The sequence below is a fragment of the Oryctolagus cuniculus genome, chromosome 13 (assembly GCF_051225735.1).
Source record: "Oryctolagus cuniculus isolate XC-2025 breed Fujian yellow rabbit chromosome 13, ASM5122573v1, whole genome shotgun sequence".
NCBI lineage: Eukaryota > Metazoa > Chordata > Mammalia > Lagomorpha > Leporidae > Oryctolagus > Oryctolagus cuniculus.
Genome location: NC_142879.1, coordinates 44,092,034 through 44,117,756, shown reverse-complemented (window position 1 = coordinate 44,117,756; position 25,723 = coordinate 44,092,034). Strand labels below are relative to the sequence as shown.

Below are 25,723 nucleotides of genomic sequence, written 5' to 3'. Positions count from 1 at the left end.
GGCCTCTTTGGGCAGCTGACTGCTTCCCCTCTTCCCCTCTCACATAATAGGCTTTGTAGACTGATTCTCCCAACTGTTTGCAGCTTGGCAAACCCATATCCATGGATATGTCATGATACATGAACTGATTAACAAAAACTGTTGCCAGCTAAGCAGAGAGTGCCGCTTACTCTGACCTGCAGACTGCAACTGCTCACCACAACAGAATGGGTTTTTCAATGATAATGGGAGAAAGCGTGCAAGCAGCCTACAAATTTGTGGAAAATCCATACAATCAAAAAACTATGTGTGGATTTCAAAAGACTTTGTGGCAAAGTAAATGTATCTCAATTCCTTTTTTCCTTTTTTGAAGTACCCTTGTATAATCATACGCCTGACCTCTTCCTATTTGAAAGAAATGGTGGCATGTGAAGACAGGGACCATACAATAAGCTTCTCACTTACTTTTTGGTCTTTTACAAATATAACCCTTGTAGGAAGAACAGTGAATGTTATTCCAAAGTCCAGATGACGCATCTAAAAGTACACAGTCATTTCGTTCACCAGAGGGATCGCCGGTGTTCCAGTTGACAAAGGAGACTGGGTTGTTGTTTACCCACAGCCACATTCCTGATCATCAAACAGAATCAAGAGAAACAGAAGTTACAAATCACCCTCTTAAAACAGTTCAACTTCTTCCAAATGTGTATTTATTAAATAAAAGTTTTTTAAAAAAACAGTTCAACTTCTTTGTGTATAGTTTCTAAGCATTATGTTGTTCTAGACTCGATAGTCAGTTACAACGAGGCTTTTACCAGGCAAGACTATAATGACTAATGATTCCAAGGAAGGAATCCAAGAAAAATATGTTTCTTATATAGCTATAGCTGAAAATTTATTTTTAATTAGTACAAATATTTATGCTTATCCTTCCCAAGCTTTTTTGTTCTGGCAAAACAAATAACAAATGGAAAATGCTCTTAAATTTTCTTACACTAACTTAGCTACAGAACATATTTTTAATTAGCAGCTTTGACAGCACATGTGAGACACATAAACTTTCAGTTATTATCTCAAATAAAAATATAAATTTGAATCTTCAAACCCTTCATGAATTAATCATGACTTAAGTCAAGACTTTTTGGAATTGAACACTTACCTTACATGCAACATTTTAAAACACTTGTGATTAAGTAATGGCTTTGCAAAAAAATTACCTTCAACATTTCTGAACATTCCTATCCAAAAATTGGTTTTACTTTTAAGAGGCTCAACCCGATATGACAGAAAACTAGACTCAGATGCACTTTCAATGGAAACCAGAGAAGAACCTGCAAAGCATAAAAAGACTAATAAGATGGGATTTTATTTAAGTAGCTGAACATATATTTTAAAACAGTACTGATAAGAGTAAAATGAAAATGCCCAAAGACTGTGGACTCAAAAGGCTTCCATAGCCTGGGCAACTCATGCCAAGAACCATCACAGACACTGACATCATACATTAAGAGAGTTAATTGTTAAATTAACAGCAGGAGTCACTGTGCACTTACTCTCCATGCAGTTCCTCTGTCCTAAATAAGTTGGACTATGAGATTTAACTGTAAAACTTGTTCTCAAACAGTTTTTTATATTTTGTGTGTGTGTGTGTGCGTGTGCACAAATTGTTGAAATCTTTACTTAGTACAGAGTTGGTCTTTTGTGTATAAAGTTTATTGAAAATGAACCTTAATGGAGAATGGGACTGGGAATGGGAGAGGGAGGAGGAAGTAGGGAGGGAGTGGTGGTGGGAGGGTGGGTATGGTGGGAAGTATCACTGTATTCCTAAAGATGTACTCATGAAATTTACACTTATTAAATAAAAGTTTTCTAAAAAAAATCCACCCAATGTCTCCATTCAAGTATAAGAATTTCAAAGAATGAATATTCGTCTTCTCAGAATTTTAGCTTCCATTCTGAAAATACGGTTTTTTAAACATTGTGGACAAGCACTGAACTAGTCCCTGTAGGATAAGCAAAGATGACCAGGATGTGGGCTATATCTAAGAAAGTTATGGTTCATAGACAATAATAAATTGAGAGTACAAATGAACCTCATATAAGAGAAAATAAAAGTGCTATGTTATGGGCATTCAAGCAATTTTGGATGATATAACTGAAAAGGAAGATGGGGAAAACAGAATTAAGCAGAGAGGAGGACAGGATATCACACAGAATTTCAAGCAGAAAGGGTAGAAAATCACACAGAAAGAGGGAACAGTAAGAGAAAAGACAAAAGAGGAGGAAATATAGGAACACAGCTGGCTTGTTTGTCTGGGGTACAGCATCAATCTAGTCCACGGGCAACAAAGACAAGGGGTAGGCCTTCCTACTTGGTATCAAGAGATTAGTAGTTGGGGAAACATGGTAATAACGAACACTGCCTGTGCTCAGGCAGCAGATGATGCAATGTTAATAGCACTGCTACATATAGGGCCTCTCAAAGCAAGAAGGGAGAAAACTGTAAGACCAGTAAGATGGCTATGGGATTCACACCCATACGAAGTTAACTGTTAGCATTCAATGTTAGAGTAAGAATCTATAACCTACAACAATAACCAATATATTATAAGCATTTTATATTACACATTTGAACTTTCATTAACTCATCAAAATCATAACAATTTCATCAAATAGGTACTATTGTTACATTTGATTGATTAGGAAACTGAAGTGCAGAGTCAATTGTGAAGATTCTAATGCTGGCAGAGCCGTCACTGTATCCTAATGTAGGCATTGTGAATCTCGGGGGTCTACACTTCACCATAGCCCACGTGCACTACTCCTGGGTCCTGGATTACCCTCTCGATGATTGCTTTTATTGCGTGATTGAGTAAATAATCTATCATTAAATATATTTCATAGACATCAGCCATTTCAAAATATTTGTGACATACTCTGACAAATAAGAATTATTCACTTTATTTAACAGAAAATAAAATAATCTAAAATTGAAACAAAGTTTCTACCTATTTACTGCAAGATAAAAAAAAAACACTTAGCAATATAAAGGAAATCTTTCTTTTAAAATTTAAAATGGTCAAAGCAGACTTCAGGGACATCATCAGAAAGACCACAGTAAGTGCCTCTGAAAATCCTTTCCTCTACAAAAGCAACTGAACAATGGCAAATTTGTCAAAATCATCTTTTTTTGCATGCTGAAAATTGACCAAAGGCTTCCTTCCAGGAAATACTTATTACAAAAAAATTATACCTAATTATTAGCAGTAAATTTGTGGTGTTTCAACTTATTCTATTCCCAACGTCTTCTCCTTAGCTCCATGGTAGCCCTTAAAAATGAACAGCCTCACAATCACAGTGAAAACCAGCAGCCTAGAAATCCCTGGAGCAGTCATAAAGGGGTTGGAGCTCTTTACAAGCCCCATTCTCACAGAATTTCCATTATTTTTCCTTTCTGACAATTTCCTAGAAAAACTCATTTGAAAAGCTTGCTTTCATTTGAGCTGACTAGAGCTCACTCAGTGCAAACTGATTTCTCCTGGGCGGGGGGAGGGGGGGGTGGGGGGGGGTGGGGGGGGGAGGTGGGTATTTATTCAAAAACTATTGAGCTGCTTCAGTTAATGAAAACAGTTGTGAAAAAACAACAATCAATAAACTTCAAAGCAAACTCTAAGAATGAGGTATTCAAAGGAGACTTTAAAAAACATTGCCATTTCCCTGGGAATCTAGGACGTCATAGACATGCACTGGGGTGCACATGCCCAGAGCTGTGTGCATGATTGAGAAATACTGAGAATTAATTAACTTCTGGCTCACCCTGGGGCTCTGCATAAGTAGGACGTGAAGGCTAAGGCAGCTTTTTAAACAGCCTGGATGAGTGTTGAAAATACATCATACTACACACACAGTTCTTCCACAAAACTTGAAAGACCAATTAGTTCTAGACACTTAAACAAATCTGTGCCTACCACATCTGGGAGAGCCACATCTAAGAACATTATAATCTGATGGTCAAAAATCAAAAAGAGAGTCTTGAAACTAGCAAGATAGAAATGACTCATCATATAGAGAGACATTAATGCCGATCGTTCAGAAACCATGGAGGCCAGGAAGCAGTCAGATACACTATTTAAAGGGCTGAAAAAAAATAGCTATTGTTGAGAAATTTTCTAACCAGCAAAAGTACCCTTCAAAAATTAAGGAAAAATTAAGATATACCTTGATAGCAAGAAAAAAAAAGAGACTTCGTTAATACAAGAAATAATAAAGCAAAATTTTCAGTCTGAAATGAATGGACACTCAAGAGTAACTCAAATTTATATGAGCAAACAAAAAATAAAGAACACTGGTAAAGGTATATAAGTAAATAGAAAAGTATAAACGTATTTTTATAACTTTCTCTTCTGGCTTAAAGAACTGGAAAAAACAGTAAGTGTAAATCGGCAATGGGTCTACAATATATAAAGATGTTCTTGTGTGACAATAACAGCACAAAGGAAGGCACAGGGAATGGAACTATGTAAGTATAACTTTTTTGTGCACTACTGAAATTAAATTTACATTCATGGGGGTGAGCATTTGACCTAGAGTTAACACATGGCTTGGAACTCCTGCATCCCATATCGGAGTGCCTGGGTTCAAGTCCTGGATCCACTCCCAGTTCCAGCTTCCTGCCAGTGTGCATCCTGGAAGGCAGCAGGTGATTGCTCAAGTAGTTGGTCCCCTGCTATCCATGTGGAAGAACTGAATTGCGTTTCCAGCTACCAGCTTTGGGTTGGTTCAGCTCCAGCCAGTGCAAGCATTTAGGGAGTAAACCAATGGATGAGAGCTCTCTTCTTATCTGTCTGCCTGTTTCTTTTTCTCTAATAAATACAGATAAATTTTAAAAATTAAAATAAGCAGGGCCGGCACTGCAGTATAATGGGTAAAGCCGCTGCCTTCAGTGCCAACATCCCATATGGATGCTGGTTCAAGTCCTGGCTGCTCCACTTTCATTCAAGCTCTCTGCTAGTCTGGGAAAGCAGTATAAGATGGCCCAAGCGCTTTGGCTTGTGCACCCATATGGAAGCCCCAGAGGAAGCTTTTGACTCCTGGCTGTGGATCAGCGTAGCTCTGACCGTTGGCGGCCAATTGGGGAGTGAACCAGCGGATGGAAGACTCCTCTCTCTCTCTCTGCCTCTCCTTCTCTCTCTGTGTAACTCAAACTTTCAAATAAATAAACCTTTAAAAAATTAAAATAAGCATTAAAATAAACTTATAACTATACTGCTACAAACTAAGATTTTAATTTTAATCCCCAGTGTAATGATCAAGAAAAAAGTTGAGGGGCCAGAGCTGTGGTACAGTAGGTTAAAGCCCCAGTCTGCAGTGCCAGCATCCCATATGGGCGCCGGTTCGAGTCCCAGTTGTGCCTCTTCTAATCCAGCTCTCTGCTATAGTCTGGGAAAACAGTAGAAGATGGCCCAAATCCTTAGGCCCCTGCACCTGCATGGGAGACCTGGAAGAAACTCCTGAATCCTGGCTTCAGATCAGCTCAGCCGTGGCCATTGTGGTCATTTGGGGAGTGAACCAGCGGAATGGAAGGCCTCTCTCTCTCTCTGCTTTTCTTTCTCTCTGTGTGTAACTCTGACTTTCAAATAAATAAAATAATTCTTAAAAAAAAGGAAAAAAGTTGAATGATATACAGATGTTACTGGACTTATGATGGTATCATATCTCAATAAACCCATTGTATTGTCAAAAAATTGTAAGTAAAACCATCATAAGGACTAACCATTCAGTAAAAAAAAAGGAATTAAAATTGTATACTAAGAATTATCTATTACAAATTACCTAATTACAAAAGAAGATAGAATTAAAGAACTTAAGTAACTCAAAGACATAGACATATGAAAAATAATGGCAAAATTACAGACATAAATCCTATCGTGTCAGTAATTACATTATATATAAACGCATTAAATACTCCAATTAAAAACAGAAATCAGCAAAACAGAAATAAATTAATTACAAAGATTCAACTACATGCTCTCTGAAAACGATGCATGTAGCCTGAAAGTAAAAGCTGTTAAAAGATATGCAATGTAAATAACAGCTTAAATAGAGCTGGAGTGGCTATACTAATATTCGACGAAATAGGTTTTCACACAAAAATTGTTATTAAGGACAACAAGACATTTCATTTTCAAAAAGTCCAACTTGGGGAAAGATATGACAATTGGAGAAATATGAAGGGGTCTTCAAAAAGCTCATGGAAAGTGCATAATGAGAAAAAACTATGCATGGATGTTTATTTTGGTGCAAAAAAGCTTTTAATTCCACTTTCTATGAACTTTTTTTTTAATTTTTTTTATTTTTTTGACAGGCAGAGTGGACAGTGAGAGAGAGAGACAGAGAGAAAGGTCTTCCTTTTGCCGTTGGTTCACCCTCCAATGGCCGCTGCGGCCGGCGCGCTGCGGCCAGCGCACCGCGCTGATCCGATGGCAGGAGCCAGGAGCCAGGTGCTTTTCCTGGTCTCCCATGGGGTGCAGGGCCCAAGCACCTGGGCCATCCTCCACTGCACTCCCTGGCCACAGCAGAGGGCTGGCCTGGAAGAGGGGCAACCGGGACAGAATCCGGCGCCCCAACCGGGACTAGAACCCGGTGTGCCGGCGCTGCAAGGCGGAGGATTAGCCTAGTGAGCTGCGGCGCCGGCCCTTATGAACTTTTTAAAGTATTCTCAGGTATGTACCTAAGAACAGAGCCCCCAAAATACTTGAATCAATAACTGACAAGGCAGATTTCATCTCACTCAGACTTTTGAATGGACCCGAAGGAAATGAGAATAAAATTCTTGCACAACACTGTTGTAGGAATAGCCGTAAGCTGGGAAATAATAAAAATATGTTAAAAATAGTTCAAGAAAATTCAACTAAGTGGCTTTCTAATGGACCCTGTCAAATTCTCCTTATTTGACATTTTGTAGTTCAGGAGGACACTCTCCTATGTGTGCCTATTTGAGTTTTGTTTTTCTTCACAAATACAATCAACAGATATAAATCCTATTCTGTTACTGGTAAAACAAAATATTTCAGGTATTTGTAAAACCTGAGCTTATCCACTCTGAGAAGGAAATAATACAACACTCTGAATACATAAAAATGAGAATATTAACAGTTAATAGAATTAGAGCAGAAAGGAAGAATTGTTCAGCAAATTATTATTTTCTACCTGAAAAATCAAAAATGCTTATACTGCAAAGTTAGAAATTACATCTGGTGGGGGGGCCGGCACTGTGGCACAGCGGGTAAAGCCGTAGCCTGCAGTGCTGGCATCCCATATGGGTGCTGGTTTGAGTCCTGGCTGCTGCACTTCCGATCCAGCTCTCTGCTATGGCCTGGGAAAACAGTAGAAGATGGCCCAAGTCCTTGGGCCCCTGCACCTGTGTGAGAGACCCAGAAGAAGCTCCTGGCTCCTGGCTTCTGGCTTCAGATCAGCACAGCTCTTGCTGTTGCAGTCATTTGAGGAGTGAACCAGCGGTTGGAAGACCTCTCTCTCTCTTGCTCTCCTTCTCTTTCTGTGTAACTGTGACTTTCAAGTAAAATAAATAAATCTTAAAAAAAAATAAAAGAAGAAGAAGAAATTATATTTGGGGGCAAGCACTCTGGGGTAGGAGGCTAAGCCTCCACCTGCGGTGCCAGCACACCACACGGGCACCCGTTTGTGTCCCGGCTGATGGAAGACCTCTCTCTCTGTCTCTCCCTCTCTCTGTAACTCTGCCTCTCAAATAAATAAATAAAGCTTTTTAAAAAAAAAAAAAGAAATTACATTCAAAGGGCATGATATTCACCATTCTGTTACAAAATATGTTATTAAAAAATAAATATACTTTTAACATTCCTAGTATTTTTAATGTACAGTGTAATTAGAATCACCGGGCTCCAGAAAAGATGATTAAGAAACTTTCTTTCAGAAAATACATCACTTACCCATTCGAAGACATTCCAGAGAAGCTTGTCCCCAGTTCCTTGTGTATGAGGATTCAATATAGTAGCAGTGGCCATGGAAAGGAATCCAGGCCGTGTGCTCGGACTCCGGGCATCTGCCAGGCAGTTGTGGGGGTTCAGTGGCAGGGATCTCTGTTAATACAAACATACTTAAAATACCCAAATTTCTGTAGTATGTAGAGTAATATTTTACTAGCTAAGGGAAATTTTATCCTCTTTCTTTTAAAAAAAACTCTAATGGTTATTATTTAGTTCCACCATTTTTATTGTTAAGATTTCTTTTACTTTATCAATTTTTTCAATATAAATAGGATGTACTATGGTATGGTGGCAATAAATCACACTAATAATTATGACTATAGGTCTACTGATACCTGTAAAAATATTAGTAAAATTTTTAGAAAGTCACCCCCAAAAGTTTGTAAAAAGATTCCCCTTTCAAGCCACTCTTCTCCTTTTCTGGGATCTTGCTCTCTTGCAAATTCTTCTTAACTATCAATAGTGCCTGTGATACACCTAAATGCTATTGTTAAAATTCTACTAGGACTGTGTCCATAATATTACTGATTCTAAATGAATACATGAATTCCAAATACATTCTCTTGACATAGACTTGTTGCCAACATCCAAAGCAAGCATCTGATGTCAGATTCAGAGGGAAACCTAAGTAGTAAGCATCAGAGATTTATAAAAAGCAAAAAAGAGGAGAAAGTTTCTGAAAATTAAAAAAAATCATTTCAATTGTCTTGATCAATGTCTACTAGTTCATAGCCATGTCAGTCTTTTGCTGAGCGGAGGAATACGTTCTCTCTCATCCTTAGCTACTCCAGACACATTACTGTTTAATGACACCAACAATGGGATGTAACATGTTATTCAACTCCCCCGATTGTTTTCACATATTTGATTACCATCTGATCTTTTGCAGAGAAAATAAAAACTTTCATTGCAATATGCTGTCTTCCAGTAGCCATCAAGATCCAGATAGACGCATGCTGACTTCAGTTTGGGCTCATCGGGAGCCCAGTTAGTGTACCTCACCCTCCATCTATCAGTCCAAACGTATTCATTGTTGGTCTGCAGGAAGAAAAACAACCATTAGCATGGAGCCTCACTCCACTCAGAAAATGCCAAAAAGGACTCAGTGAGAAACCAAAAGTATAGTGATTTGACATGGATCACTTGGGAATAAAAAGAACTTTACAAATCATTTCTACCAACTCAAATTCAGTAAAAGAAGGCTTTCTTCTTCTTCTTTAAAGATTTATTTTATTTATTTGAAAGGCAGAGTGAGAGAGAGTGAGAGCGAGAGAGTGAGAGAGAGAGAGAGAAAGATATCTTCCATCTACTTGTTCATTCCCAAAATGGTTCCAACAGCTGGGGCTAGGCCAGACCAAAGCCAAGAGCCAGGAGCTTCTTCTGGGTCTCTGATGTGGGTGCAGGGGCCCAAGCACTTGGGCCATCTTCTGCTGCTTTTCCCGGGAGCATTAGCAAGAAGTTGGACTGGAAGTGGAGCAGCTGAGACTCAAACCGGCGCCCATATGGAATGTTGGCTACACAGGCTGCTTTATCTGCTATGAGACAACATCAGCCCCAGAAAGACTTTTCTAAAATTGGTTATTTCTTGAAAACCCCCAGGAATACCTTTTAGAAACAGTTTTGAAAAATACTGATATAGATATAGACATAAATATACAGATAGATCTTATTGCAGAAAACTCTGCAGGTTTTCGGGGCAAAAGAGAAGCTTTGGGGCCAGCACCGAGGCGCAGTGGGTTAAAGCCCTGGCCTGAAGCACCGGCATCCCACATGGGCGCCAGTTCAAGACTCCGCTGCTCCTCTTATGATCCAGCTCTCTGCTATGGCCTGGGAAAGCAGTAGAAGATGACCCAAGGCCTTGGGTTCCTGCACCCACATGGGAGAACAGGATGAAGCTTCTGGCTCCGGACTTCAGATCGGCGCAGCTCTGGCCGTTGCAGCCATCTGGGGAGTGAACCAGTGGATGGAAGACCTCTCTCCCTCTCTCTCTCTCTGCCTCTCCTCTCTGTGTGACTCTGAGTTGCAAAGAAATAAATAAATCTTTTAAAAAAAGAGAGAAGCTTTACCTTCATAAAAAATAAGGTATTTCCTATATTAATATTGTAATTATAATAAAAATTAAACAATTTTCATTGAGTTGAAGGACCCCCCAAAAGACACCAGCTTCTTCTCATTGCCCTTTTATAGAGAGAGCACCAGGGATAAGTGGCTTAGCTAAGCTGACATAAGCCTGTAAGCGAGACACCTCAGCCTATTGACTTCCAGTTAGGTAATCTTTCAGTTACATGAATCAGGATGTTGTTTTTTAAAAGGTGATTGTCTATTTTTAAAAAAAGATTTATTTAATTATTTGGAGGGCAGAGTTATGGAGAGAGAGACAGAGACAGAGCAAGGTCTTCCATCCACTGTTTCACTCCCCAAATGGCTGGGCAGATCTGAAGCCAGGAGTCAGGAACTTCTTCCAGGCCTCCCATACATGTGCAGGGGCCCAAGCACTTGGGCCATCTTCCACTGCTTTCCCAGGAGCATTAGCAGGGAGCTGGATCAGAAGTGGAGCAGCCGGGACTCGAACTGGCGCCCATATGGGATGCCAGCACCGCAGGCGGCGGCTTTACACAGGGCACTGGCCCCAGGTGACTGTCTATCCCATGTGGATGCAGATTTCTTATGAAGTTTAGTCAAGCATATTTATGATCACATACTAGTTGGTAACTTCAAAAATAATATCTTCTAACAATGTAAAGGAGATTTTACAGATAACATTTAAAAACGGATGATATACAACATTTATCGGAGATAACTGAATCTTAAAAATATAAATAATTGTTCTCTTTATTACTGTGTCATTTAAATCACCAAGTTAATTACTAAAGATCTATTGACAAAGTCAACAGCCTGTGTTTTCTCAAGTTACGATCTGGTAGTATTCCACCATGTTCAAACAAATAATGCTTTTAATTAATTCCATAGATGCAAGGAAGACAGTAGTACTTGTTTTAGTTATAAATATTAGCATGAAGGAAAGCTATTTAATCTAAAAATAAACAAAAGCCTATTTGACCTTGTAAGAGACTTATGACCATGTCTGTGAGAATCCAATGCATACATGTAGAAAAGTTGCATTTTAGTAGAAGATGGCCCAAATCCTTGGGCCCCTGCACCCACTTGGGAGACCTGGAAGAAGCTCCTGGCTCCTGGCTTTGGATCAGCACAGCTCCAGCCATTGCAGCCATCTGGGGAGTGAACCATCAGGTGGAAGACCTCTCTCTCTCTCTGCTTTTCCTCTATGTGTAACTCTGACTTTCAAATAAATAAATAAATCTTTAAAAAAAAAAGAAAAGTTGCATTTTATCCCATAAAATATACATCACAAGTTAATTCAAAAATTTAAAATAAACTTAAAAAACAAACATAAAATGTAAAGAGAAAATGAATGACTTATCAAATGAATTATTAAAAATCTAGTCAACAGAATGTTTTACCTAACTTTAATCACAGAAATCATTACAGAACTGTGAAGTCTTCATTGCAGACAATGTAGGCCTCTGTCTCTGAGTCATGGAATTGGGAGCTCTGCATAACCTGACACTAATCCACCCTCCAGTTCCGTCCCCTTCTATATTTTCCTTTTCTTGGTTCTCCTTTCCTATGTTCTGCCATCCTAGACTATGTCTATAAAGTTTGACTTTCTATGAGAAGCCCTCTCAGTCCTCTCCTTTGGCCAACTAGTCCCCTTCCTCTCCTCCCAAAACACTTTGGGTGCACCTCCCTTTCACATAGTATATCAATTGCCCCTTCCAGGGAGTTTGCTGCTTGACTATCTAGATTAATGTGGGGAGGGAAAATAGATGGATTACAAGGCATCAGAAGAGACTCATATTAGGAGTATTTTTGCCACTCTATCACTACTCTTAGATCTGGGCTTCAACCCTCTCACCACCCAGTTCTCTGCCAACCTTCTTTCCTATGTTACAGAATGCAGGAAACTGACTACAATGAAACATTTCTCACCCATGAAGCTCTAGTACTTTAGGGCCAATACCAACTCTAGAATGGCTTATCACAAAAAAAATAAATAAATAAAAAAGTATCCCCCAAAACTGTTCAGAAGCATAATACAATTTTAATATTCCAAACCAATAATGTCAAGTTGTATGTGTTTTTGTAGCATCTTACCAAGTTACTGTTCAGAGCAATCCACACAGGTACATTAAATGTCTGCATTTGCATCCACACAAATGCATTGCTATAGGGATCCAGAATGCTAGCAATGAGGGAAGTGTCATCCTTGCAGTATTTGTCTGCTTCATGCCATTGTAACTTCAGTTTCATGAGTGAGTAGCTGCTTTTACCATATCTTATAAAGCCATCTGTTGGAACTGTTGTCCGAGAACTAGGCAAGGAAGGGTCTAGAATAAAAAAAGAATATTTTCATTAGTTTTATCAATAAATATTAGTCGACCACCATCAGCACACAACTACCATGTCTCATCCACAATAAAAATATTTGGAATAGCATCAACATGAACATTCAGATGTTAAAAATATTTTCATGAGTTATTTTACAACAGAAAAAAAAGCTTTATTTTTAATCAATATGCCTGGGTAAACTGAACAATTTCCAAACTGCATATAGGATATTGATGTAGATATGTGATCAAATTTCCATGTGATCTAGCATATAGATGAAAGAAATGCCACAGTTTAACCACAAATCACAAATTAAAAAATATGTCTTCTTGTGCTTACTGATCCTTATTTTTCCACCTCAGTCATACATCAATGTCAAGAACAGCCTTCTTCTTCCTCTCCTGTTTGTTCCACTCCCTCTGTGAGTGTGCATCTATTTGTATCTACTTGAATCTATCCATAGCTAGTGTTATCCTCCGGAGATTGGCTTAGGTTTGGAATAGTGACACATACACACAAGTGACTGATTCCTTTAATCCTGCTCTCAGGATCAGCCTTTACTCTTACTGATGACTTCATTTAGGCCCTCACCTCTTACGCAAGCTGACCCATGGGCTGGAGTCTTTCTAAGCCACAGTCATTTCACATTCCTAAATTTTCCTACTCAATATCTTAGTATGGGTTTCCAATCACTGCCTTATGCCTATCTATCTAAACTGGGCAAATTAATCAATATACAAAAACTGCTTGTTTTCATATATCTTAGCTATATGCCTTCTAAGTCTCCACTCTAGGGCAGGGCAAATAATGGCCAGAGGGTGAATTTTGGCCTATTGTCTGTTTTGGTAGCTCATAAACTAAAAATGGCTAAAAACAAAACAAAAAAAATTAAAGAATAATTTTTATTGATATTATAAACATATGAAATTCAAATTTGTGTCTATAAATAAATTTGTCTTGGAGCAGTCATGCTCATTTGTTTACACATTGTGCATAACTATGACCACAACAGAGTAGAATAGTCCCAACAGATACTGTATGGCTTGCACAACCTAAAATACTTAAAACCAGCTCTTCATGGAAAAAATAACCCCTGGTCTAGGGTCCTAGATATCCTGGCCTGCCAGTTTTTTTCTTGGTTGATTCTCCATCCTGTTTGATCTGATACCAACAAGTCCCACCACCTGCTTTGTTCTGTCACTACAGAAGTGCCAAACTTTCTTCTGGTCATGCTCGGTAAACGATAACGTCATTTCAGCAAAAGAGAAGGCAGCCTCCCCTTTCTTCTGCTGTTGCTGCCATCTTGTGTTGGCATAGGATCATTAAACCAAAGACATACGTCAGGATCCTTAAAATGTTATAGCATGTAGAGAACTAAGCTATCTGATAATTCCCCAGCTTGAGATCCAGACACATCTTAACACCATTAGAAATAGTTTGGACCATAAAAAGTGGCAAATAACACTTGAAGTACATAACAAAAAACAGTTCCAAAGAAGGAACTTCAAATAATTTATGGAAATATGGAATAAAAAGAGAAGCTGCCCAGACAAAAAAACTTGCAACCCGAGCAGAGTTTCTTCATAATTTTCACTTTCCATAAACTTTTTGAAGTCTGCTTGTACAGCGAGGAAACTTGGCTCCCCTGGCTAATTTGTTTATTTATTAAAATATTCACAGGAGAGGCAGAGCAAGATGGCAGTTAGATCAGATGATCTGGCGACTGTCTCCACATGGAGATACAGGTGGAACACCTATTCAAACACCAAGTCACCTGCACAAGAGCTACAGAATCCAGGGGATGGACTGCCGTGCCTGGTTTTAGTATTGTAGTAACAAGAAAGGAAACAGAAGGCGAAAAGTTGCCCATGTCACCTCTCCCCCCGCTCCAAGAAATACAGCACGAAAAGAGACACCTAGCCTTCCACTTGTGGGAGGGAGAGGGAATGAAATCCAAACCTTAGACTTGCAACCCAATACGAGCCCCAACACAACAAGAAATCAGTGCCAGAAGAGCCTCACAGCTGCTGCTCCCAAGTCAGTACCTGGAGATTGAAACTTTGGGTCATCCTCAGCCCGGTGCCCAAAGGATACCTGTACCTTCTCTCCTCCAACCTGAAGTTCACAGCCAGTTCTGCCATGGTGACAACACCAGATAAAGCCCCAAGACTCTGTCCTCAGGTCATTGCCTATGGAGAGAATCTCTAGCCTTGCCCAAGCCTCAGGCAGAGACTTGTGACCCAATAGGAAGGGCATGCTTTGGTATGTATCACTGCCAGGGTTGCGGCCCAAGAATCTGCAAGATTTTTGACAGTGAGTCTCAGGTGGGAACCAGCTTGGTATAAACCTGATGGCCAATAAGCTGCCTTTATCATCCTCCCCAAACTTTGAGCAGACTGTAAGGAATAAGGACTGTGCCGTATGACCCAGTGCCAAGTTGGAAAATTCAACACTGGGCAGGTCCTAACAGTCCCTATTCCCAAATCAGTGCCTATGGAAGGATCTTCTAGACCTGTACCAGTATCAAGTGGAGTCCCATGGCCCCTACATGGTCAGACTTATGTATCTCAACCAACATCATCTGTGGTTGGTTGCAGTAGCCTAAGACTGTGAGTCCAGCTCAGTATCAGACTGCTAATAGCAGTGAGAGGTTTGGTCCTAAACTTCATACTGTACTGATCTCAGTGAACGAGCTGTGGAATTCAGATGTAAGCTAGCGTTGCAGGAGCTAGGGCCACAGGATGAAGTATCGGGCCTATCCCAGCCCCACGTATATGTTTGCAGAAATGGACTTCCTTTGTCAGACATGTCCTCACTGCATTCTGAATATGTCAACCACTGATCTGGTACAAATTTGGGCTTGGAGTGTTTTCTATGGCTGAAACCGTGACAATGCATCAACAGCAGACTTGTGGCAGATTTTGACCTAGGGAGTCATCTGGTGCTGAAATAGTAGAAGTGTTCACAGACTCAGAAAAAATACGCAATACTCTTCTACTATCTGGAAGGATGGCTATAAATAAAGTATTTCTTCAAGCTATAGATATTGTCTAAGCATCAAAACCTTTCAGGTAAGTAAGACCTCACCTAACAAACAAAATAAAGTGGCAGAAAAGCACCAGAGAGCAACCGACATTTGCAGATTCTTGGATTAAAAAATCTTAATAGCTGTTTCAGGGAAACTTGATGAACTTCCAGAAAACACAAACAATTTAATACACTAATAGAGAGACTTATCAGAGAGATGGAAAGTAATTTTTAAAACTCAAACAAATCCATGTAGTGCAAAGTACATGAAGTGAAATTTAAAATGTTATGGAAGGCATCAATAGCAGAATAGATCAAACAGAAGAATCAGTGAAAACATAGGTGAAAAAGAACAAAGAATCGAGAGGAGCAACTAAAAGCTTACAGAAACTTTGAGATCTATTAAAAGAGCAAATATATAAGCTACTGATGCTTAAGCAGGACTTGAGAAGAACAAAGAGGGTAAAAAGCACATTCAAAAAGCTAGTAATAGAAAACTTTCCAAACTGAGAGATCCAACTATTCAGGGACAGAAAAGTCAGAGGTCAGGGGTCAGGTTCAAGTCAACCATATCTGCCCCAAGACATTATAATCAAGCTCTCGGGTTAAAGATAAAGAGAGGATCCCCAAAACTGAAAGGGAAAAGAAACAAGTAACACACACAAGTGTCCCAATTTGACTGACTGCAGACTTCTCACCAGAAATCTTACAGACCGTGAAAGAGTGGAATGACACTTTCACAGAACTGAAGGAAAAAACCTTGCCAACAGAGAATAGTGTACTTAGTAAAGCTATCATTTAGATATGAAGAAAAGACAAAGACATTTCCAGACAAACAAATGCTAAGAGAATTTGTTTTATTTGACAGATAGTTATAGACAGTGAGAGAGAGAGACAGAGAGAAAGGTTTTCGTTCTGTTGGTTCACTTCCCAAATGGCTGCTATGGCTGGCGCTGCACTGATCTGAAGCCAGGAGCCAGGTGCTTCTTCCAGGTATCCCATGTGGGTGCAGGGCCCAAGCATCTGGGCCATCCTCCACTGCCTTCCTGGGCCATAGCAGAGAGCTGGACTGGAAGAGGAGCAACCGGGACTAGAACCCGGTGCCCATATGGGATGCCGGTGCGGCAGGCTGAGGATTAACCAAGTGAGCCATGGTGCCACCCCGCTAATAGAATTTACCACTACCAGACCTGTCTTACAAGAAATGTTACATGGAGTTCTTCAAGCTGAAAGATAGAGACATTAATGAACCAGAAGAAAATATCAGAAGGTGGAAAACTCACCGGTACCTATACAAATTCAGAATGTTCTGGTATTGCAAACATGGAGTGTAAACAATCAATAATTTTAGTATGAAACCAAAACAATTAAAAATAACTGCATTAACATGTTTAGAGATAGTCAATGTAGTAAGATAAAATAGAGCATCAAACATCCAAAATGTGGAGAGGAAAGGAGTGCAGTGTATTTTATTTGTATTTCTTACATCTTTTTTCTTCTCTTTTTTCTTTTCCTTTCTTTATAAGCAAAGTTAAGTTATCATCATTTCAGAATAGCTTGTTAGATATCAAAGTGGCTTTTTGTAAGTCTCATAGTAACCACAAAGCAAAAATCTGCTATAATCCATACTACATTGACCAAAAGTAAATTATAATTCTAATAAATTATTTTTATTTTTTTGACAGGCAGAGTGGACAGTGAGAGAGAGAGAGAGAGAGAGAAAGGTCTTCCTTTGCCGTTGGTTCACCCTCCAATGGCCACCACGGCTGGCGCACCGCGCTGATCTGATGGCAGAAGCCAGATACTTATCCTGGTCTCCCATGGGGTGCAGGGCCCAAGCACTTGGGCCATCCTCCACTGCACTCCCTGGCCACAGCAGAGAGCTGGCCTGGAAGACGGGCAACCGGGACAGAATCCGGCGCCCCAACCGGGACTAGAACCTGGTGTGCTGGTGCCGCAAGGCGGAGGATTAGCCTAGTGAGCAGCGGCGCCGGCCTAATTCTAATAAATTTGCCAAAAGTAACAAGCAAGGAAATATAATAAAACCAGAAAGCAAGTATCAAAATGGAAATAGTAACACTTTCACTATCAATAATTACCTCAAATATAAATGGATTAAAATCTCCGATTAGAACACACAGAGTGACTGAATGGATTTGAAAAAAAAAAAAAAAAAACTCAACTGCTAAAAAAAACTCATGTCACCTATAAGAAGAAATGTAGACTGAAAGTGAAATGATGGAATAAGATATTTTATATAAATTGAGCCGAGAAGAAAGCAGGACTATGAACACATATATCAGATACAGATTTTAAATCAAAAGCATTTAAAGGAGACATATAGGATCATTATACAATGATGATCTCAATTTAGAAAAATGAGTGACTTGATCAGCTCTTGTCCTGACGGTTGATGTACAATGTAATACTTTATCCATTTTAGTATTTTTTTTTTGTTCTAGTACCGTTGGTTGAACTCTGTAATCAACACACAATTATTCTTAGGGGTTTAAATTTTAACTGAAAAGTGATCCCTGTTAGGAACTTGGAAAACATTATGCTGAGTGAAATAAGCCAATCCCAAAGGGACAAATACCACTTGTTCTCCTTGATAGGTGACAACTAACTGAGTACCAAAAAGGAAACCTGTTAAAGTGAAATGAACACTATGAGAAACGGTGACTTGATCAGCCCTCACCCTGACTGTTGATGAGCAACTTGATATGTTATCCCTCTTAGTATTTTTTTTTATTTGTTCTACTTAATACTTTTGGTTGAATACTGTAATCAATACACAATTCTTCTTAAGTGCTGAAACTTAACTGAAAAGTGATTGTTGTTAAATATAAGAGTGGGAATAAGAGAGGGAAGAGATGTGCAATTTGGGACATGCTCAAGCTGACTTACCTCAAACGGTAGAGTTAGAAACATACCAGGGGATTCCAATTCAATCCCATCAAGGTGGCATGTACCAATGCCATCTCACTAGTCCCAGTGATCGATTTCTGTTCACAGTTGATCATAATGATAGGACTAAGAACCAAAGGGATCACATAAATAAGAATCGTGTCTGCAAATACTAGCTGATAGAATAAAAAAGGGAGAGAATGATCCAACATGGGAAGTGAGATACACAGCAGACCCATAGAATGGCAGATGTCCTAAAGAGCACTCTGGCCTCAGAAACAGCCCTTAAGGCATGTGGATCTGGCTGAAAAGCCCATGAGAGTATTTCAAGCATGGAAAGCCAAGACACTCTGGAAAAAAAAAAAAACTAAATGAAAGATCTCCGCGAGTGAGATCCCAGTGGAAAGAACGGGTCATCAAAGAAGGAGGTACCTTTCTCTGAAGGGAGGAAAGAACTTCCACTTTGACCATGGCCTTGTCTAAAAATTATCAGAGTCAGTGAACTCAGGGGGCTTCCATAGCCTTGGCAGCTCATGACAAGAGCCTAGGGTGATTACTGAGGCCATAAACAAGAGTGTCAATTTGTTAAGTCAACAACAGGAGTCACTGTGCACTTACTCCTCATGTAGAATCTCTGTCCTTAGTGTGCTGTACATTGAGATTTAATGCTATAACTAGTACTCAAACAGTATTTTTCACTTTATGTTTCTGTGTGGGAGCAAACTGTTGATATCTTTACTTAATGTATGCTAAACTGATCTTCTGTATATAAAGAGAATTGAAAATGAATCTTGATGTGAATGGAAGGGGAGAGGGAGTGGGAAAGGGGAGGGTTGCGGGTGGGAGGGAGGTTATGGGGGGGAAGCCATTGTAATCCATAAGCTGTACTTTGGAAATTTATATTCATTAAATAAAAGTTTAAAAAAATCAAAAAAAAATAAAAAATGCAAAAAAATGAAATAAAAATTATAAAAACATATGCAATCAATACTGGAGCACCTAAATATAGAAAGCAAGTATTAATAGATCTAAAGATAGAGGCAATAATAATGGGCAACTTAAACAGCTCACTTTCAGATATAGACAGAACATTCAGAGAGAAAATCAACAAAGAAACCACAGAATTAAACTGCATTCTAAATGTATTAACCCTAGCAGACATCTACAGAACATTCCACCCAACATCTGCAGGACACATAATTTTCCCTAAAACACATAGACCATTCTCAGAACAGATCAAATTGTAGATCATAAAACAAATCTCAAGAAATTTTTAGGGGTTGGCACTATGGCCTAACAAATAAAGCCACTGCCTCAGTACTGGCACCCCACATGCACACCGGTTTAAGTACCGGCTGCTCCACTTCCCACGCAGCTCTCTGCTATGGCCTGGGGAAGCAGCAGAAGATGGCCCAAGTCCTTGGTCATCCTGTACCTGCATGGGAGACCCAGAAGAAACTTCTGGCTCCTGGCTTCAGATTGGCGTAGCTCCAGCCATTGCAGCTAACTGGGGAGTGAACCAGCAGGTGGAAGACCTCTCTCTCTCTCTCTCTCTCTCTCTCTCTCTCTCTGCCTCTGCCTCTCTTTTTCTCTGTGTGTAACTCCAACTTTCAAATAAATAAATAAATATTTAAAAAAGAAAAAAAAGAAATTTTTAAAAACAGAAATCCTGTTGAGTACTTTTTCTGATTATAATTCAATAAAACTGGAAATCGGTAACAAGAGAAACTATGGAAACTACATAAAAACCTGGAAATTAAGCAACTTGCACCTGAGCAACCAATGAATCCAGGAAGAAATTAAGAAGAAAATTTAAAAATTCCTTGAAACAAATCAAAATGGAAACATAACATGCCAAAACCTATGGGATACAGCAAAACCAAGAGAGAGAAGTCTATAGCAATTAATGCCTACATTAACAGGTCGGGGAGGACAGGGCTGTGGCATAGTGGATAAATGGGGCACCGGCATCCCAAATGGGCACCAACTCGGGTCCCAGTTGCCTGACTTCCAATCTAGCTCCCTGCTAACGGCCTAGGAAAGCAGTAGAAAATGGCCCAAATGCATGGGCCCCTGCACCCGCGTAGGAGACCCAGATGAAGCTCAGCCTCCTGCCTTCAAATGGGCCCAACTCCAACCATTGCGGCCTTTCTATCCAGAGGATGGAAGATCTCTCTCTGTGTCTCTGCCTCTCTGTAACTCTGCCTTTCAAATAAAATAAATAGATATAAAAAAAAAAAAAACCAGAACGATTTCAAACATTTTATTGTTGCACTACAAGGAACTAGAAAAACCAAAACAAATCAAGTACAAAGTTAATATAAGGAAAGAAATAATGAAACCAGATCAGAAAAGAGAGACTTCTAAAGAGACAAAAATGCAACGAAATGAAGATGTAGCTTCTTGAAAGGTAAACAAAATTGACAAACCCTTAATTAGACTAAAAATAAAAAGGAGAATATGTAAATTTTAAAACTCAGAGATGAAAAAAGAAATTGAAACTGACACTACTGAAATAGAGTCATTAGAGGGGCCAGGATTTTGGCCCAGTGGGTTAAGCCACTGCTTGCAACACCATCATCCCATATAAGAGCACCAGTTCAAGTCCTGGCTGCTCCACTCCCAGTCCAAATCCCTGATCAAGTGCCTGGGAGTGCAGTGGAAGATGGCCTGAGTGCTTGGGCCCCTGCCACCCATGTGGAAGATCCGGATGGAGTTCCTGGCTCCTGGCTTCAGTCTGACTGTTGTGGCTTTCTGGGGAGTGAACCAGCAGACTGAAGACATCTTTGTCTTTCTCTCTGTCACTCTGCATTTCAAATCAATAAATCTTTTTTTGAGAAAAAAAAATCATTAGAGATTATTATGAACAATTGTATGCCAACGAATTTGGTGACCTAGAAAAGAAATGAAGAAACTCCTGGACACATGCACCTTACCAACATTGAGTCATGAAGAAACAGAATACCTAAACAGACCAAGAATGAGTATTGAGGATGGATTCAGTAACAAAAAGTCATCTCCCATCAAAGAAAAGTTCAGGAACAGATGATTTCACTGCTGAATGTCACCAAACATCTAAAAGAGAACCAATACCCATTCTTCTTCAATTGTTCAAAAAAAAAAAAAAAAAAAAAAAAAAAAAAAAAAAAAGAAGAGGAGGGAATCCTTCCAAACTCATTTTATCTGGCTAACATTACCCTGATAACTGAAATGAAACAAGGACACAGCAACAATAAAAAGAAAGCTATAGGCTAATATTTTTTATGCAGATAGAAGCAAAAATCCTCAATAAAATACTGGCAAACCAAATCCAACAGCCCATTAAGAAGATTAATCACCATGATCAAGTAGGATTCACCCCAGGTGTGCATAAATGTTAATAGAACAGACTAGAGAGTCAAGAAGCAAACCTTAATTATCAGTTCTGGGAAAACTGGGCATCCACTGGAGAGAAACAAAACTAGATCTCTTTCTCTCACCAGGTACAAAAGTCAACTCATAATGGATTAAAGATCTAAATAGAAGTCATGAAACTTTGGGGGAAATAATTCAGAATATAGGACTGCACAAGGACATTTTGGATTAGAACTCAAAGCACAGGAAACAAAACTAAAAATTGACAAGTGGTATTTCATCAAACTAAAGAAGTAAAGGAAGATAGGAAACTAAGCAGTCAACAGAGTGAAGAGGGGGCTGGCGCTGTGGTGCAGCAGGTTAACGCCCTGGCCTGAGGTGCCAGCATCCCATATGGGCACCGGTTCGAGACTCAGCTGCTCCACTTCCAATCCAGCTCTCTGCTGTGGCCTGGGAAAGCAGTGGAGGGTGGCCCAAGTCCTTGGGCCCCTGCACCCACGTGGGAGATCCGGAAGAAGCTCTTGGCTCCTGGCTTTGGATCAGCGCAGCTCTGGCCGTTGCAGCCAACTGGGGAGTGAACCATCGGATGGAAAATCTCTCTCTCTCTGCCTCTCCTCTCTCTGTGTGGCTCTGACTTGCAAATAAATAAATACATCTTAAAAAAAGAAAAACAGAGTGAAAAGACCACAATGAGAGAAAATATTTGGAAGCTATACATCTGACAAGGGGTTAATAGCCAGAATACACAAAGAACTCAAACAATTCAATGGGAAAAAGGTGTCCAAATAGTTCTACCTAAAAATGGGCAGTAGGTCTAAATGAACATAGGAATACATACAAATGACCAATATGTACATGAAAATGATTCTCAACATCATTAATCATCAGGAAAATGCAAATCAAAACCACAGGAAATATCACTTCACTCTAGTTAGACTGGCCACTATCAAAAAAAAGTAAGAGCTAATAAAGATGTGGAGGAAAAGGGACTGTTGCACACTGTTAGTTGGAATGTGCATTAATACAACCTTTGTGGAAAAGAGTATAGTGGCCCACCAAAAAGTTAAAAACAGAATGACCCTATGATCAAACAATCATACTACTGGGACAAGGGAAATGAAATCGGTCTGTAGAAGAGACATTTGCACTACCATGTTTATCACAGCCCTGTTAATAGCCAAGAAATGGGAATAACTTAAATGTCCACTAACTGATAAATAGAAAAGAAAATGTAGTACATAGATATACAAAACGGAATACCATTCACATATAAAAAGGATAAAATCTTGTCACTTGAACCAACATGGATGGAAACAGACATAATTATGTTAGGTGAAATAACCAAGCACAGACAGACTAGAACCAGATGAATTCACCCAGACTAGAACCACATGAATTCACCCATATGTAGAATCTAAAAAAGTTAATCTCATGGAAGTTAAGAGTATAAAAGTGGTTACCAGAGCTGGTACTGAGTTTTAGGTAGGAATAAGGAATTCTGGCATTCTATTGCACAATGAGAGATTATAGATAATGGTAAGGTCCTGTATATTTTTTAAAAAGAAAGAAAAAGAAACAGAGAAAGAGAGAGAGAGAGAAGGAATTAGAAGACCTGAGTTTGAATATTTTCATCATAAAAATGATAAATGTTTGTGGCAACAGACATGTTATATCCTAAGTGGACATTAAATAATCTATACACATATGGAAACCTTATATATGTACAAATGTACATCAGTTAAAATTTGAAACAAACGTTTTTAAATGACAGAAAAAATTTAGAAAAAATAAATGAGAAATTATTTCTATGTGGCTAGATTCCAGATAAGTTTTTCTCTTACATATTTTTCTGTACTTTCTAAGCAAAGAAAATGTTTTATATTTTCTCAAATAGTGCTTCTTTATTCTAAGTTTTCTAGGGAGAGAGATGCATACTTTCAGAGGTTTTGAAAAATGCAGGAAACTACAAGGAAGAAACTAGAGTCACCCATAATCTCACTATCTGCAGGTAACTAGTATTCATATTTTGATTTCTGTAGTCTTCCTTAGTCTTATTTTTAAAGAGGGGTTGAAAATGTTTTTGCATAATTTATAGTTTACAAGATTTTATATGCTGTTTTTTTCACTTTAACATTGTTCACCTGTCCTTGTCATGAAAAATTTTCAAAATATTTGTATTTGTGTCAATACATTCTATGACTTAAGTTTACAAGAAAAAAAGATTTTAAATAAACTTTCAATCATAATTTACTCCTAGAAGGAGCTTCCCTCCTTACTCAAAGTGTAGAGGAATGAGGGTTGGCTTTGGCCTTACTGGTGGCCCAAGATCCCAGGGCTGTGGGGCAAAGCCCAGTGGGCCCTTGATAACCATGGGAGAACTGGTTCCATAAGCACTACTGCCTTGGCCTTGAAGATAGAAAACCCACGGCTGTTAAAGACCTTCATACTAAACGGCACAGTGGGGGAGGGTGTTTGGCACAGGGGTGAGGACGATGCTCACGAAGCCCACATCCCAGGTTAGAGTCCTTCAGTTCAAGCTCTGGCTCAGCTTCTCATCCCAGCTTCCTATTAATGCATAACCTGGGAAACAGCCAATGATGGCTTAACTCCCTGCCCCCAGTGAGAGAGCTAGACTGAGTTTCCAACTCCTGCAAACTCAGCTTGGCTCAGTCTCAGCAGTTCTGGATATTTGGGAAGTGAACCAGCAGATGAGAAATCTCTCTGTCTCTCTCTGTCTCTTCCTATATCTCCCTTTCAAATGAATAAAATTTTTTTAAAAAATCCTAAATAACAAAATGGGACAATAGGGGAGGTACTCGACAAAATGGTTAAGGCACTGGTTGGGATATTTGCATCCCCTCCCAGTTCTAACTTTCTGCTAATGTGCACCCTGGGAGGCAACAGATGGTGGCTCAAGTAATTAGATCCCTGCCACCCAGTTGGGACTAACCCTGGCTATTTCAGGCATTTAGGAGGCAAATCAGTAGGAGAGAACTCTTTCAGTCTCTCTATTTCACTCTCACTCTCTCTACCTCCCCTCAAATAAATATTTTTAAAATAATATTTAAAACAATAAAATGTCATAGTATTTGTATGTAAGCTCCACCTATCCTCCTGAATACTTTCTTTTGTGTGTGTGTGTGTGTGTGTGTTTTATTTCTTTTTTTTTAACTTTTATTTAATGAATATAAATTTCCAAAGTACGATTTATGGATTACAATGGCTTCCCCCACATACCGTCCCTCCCACCCACAACCCTCCCCTTTCCCACTCCCTCTCCCCTTCCATTCACATCAAGATTCATTTTCGATTATCTTAATATACAGAAGATCAGCTTAGTATACATTAAGTAAGGATTTCAACAGTTTGCTCCCACACAGAAACATAAAGTGAAAAATAATAGATGATTTTTTTAAATGATGATGAAATCAGATCAGACCTATTGTCATGTTTAATCCCAGTGAGAGTCAAGTTGGAAGTTGATAATTTCTTTTTTTTTTTTTTACAGAGGACGAGTTTAGTATACATTAAGTAAAGATTTCAACAGTTTGCACCCCCATAGAAACACAAAGTGAAATATATTGTTTGAGTACTCGTTATAGCATTAAATCTCAATACACAGCACATTAAGGACAGAGATCCTACATGAGGAGTAAGTGCACAGTGACTCCTGTTGTTGACTTTACAAATTGACACTCCTGTCTATGGCATCAGTAGTCTCCCTATGCTCCAGTCATGAGTTTCCAAGGCTATGGAAGCCCTCTGAGTTCTCCGATTCTTATCTTGTTTAGACAAGGTCATAGTCAAAGTGGAGGTTCTCTCCTCCCTTCAGAGAAAGGTACCTCCTTCTTTGAAGACCTGTTCTTTCCACTGGGATCTCACTCACAGAGATCTTTTGCCAGAGTGTCTTGGCTTTCCATGCCTGAAATACTCTCATGGGCTTTTCAGCCAGATCCGAATGCCTTTAGGGCTGATTCTGAGGCCAGAGTGCTATTTAGGACATCTGCCATTCTATGAGTCTG

General features: G+C 39.3%; 1 protein-coding gene across 1 annotated transcript in view; it reads right to left on the bottom strand.

Annotated features, from left to right (window-relative positions):
* The window catches only part of MRC1 (mannose receptor C-type 1), a 110,814-nt gene that overhangs the window by 2,871 nt on the left and 82,220 nt on the right, over positions 1–25,723 (bottom strand). Inside the window, exons 24-28 of the mRNA XM_002717356.6 lie at positions 12,180–12,412; positions 8,876–9,041; positions 7,947–8,096; positions 1,197–1,310; positions 445–609 (exon numbers count right to left, since the gene is read on the bottom strand). Of these exons, the coding sequence (XP_002717402.1) occupies positions 445–609; positions 1,197–1,310; positions 7,947–8,096; positions 8,876–9,041; positions 12,180–12,412 (828 nt within the window). The remainder of the gene's footprint in view (positions 1–444; positions 610–1,196; positions 1,311–7,946; positions 8,097–8,875; positions 9,042–12,179; positions 12,413–25,723) is intronic.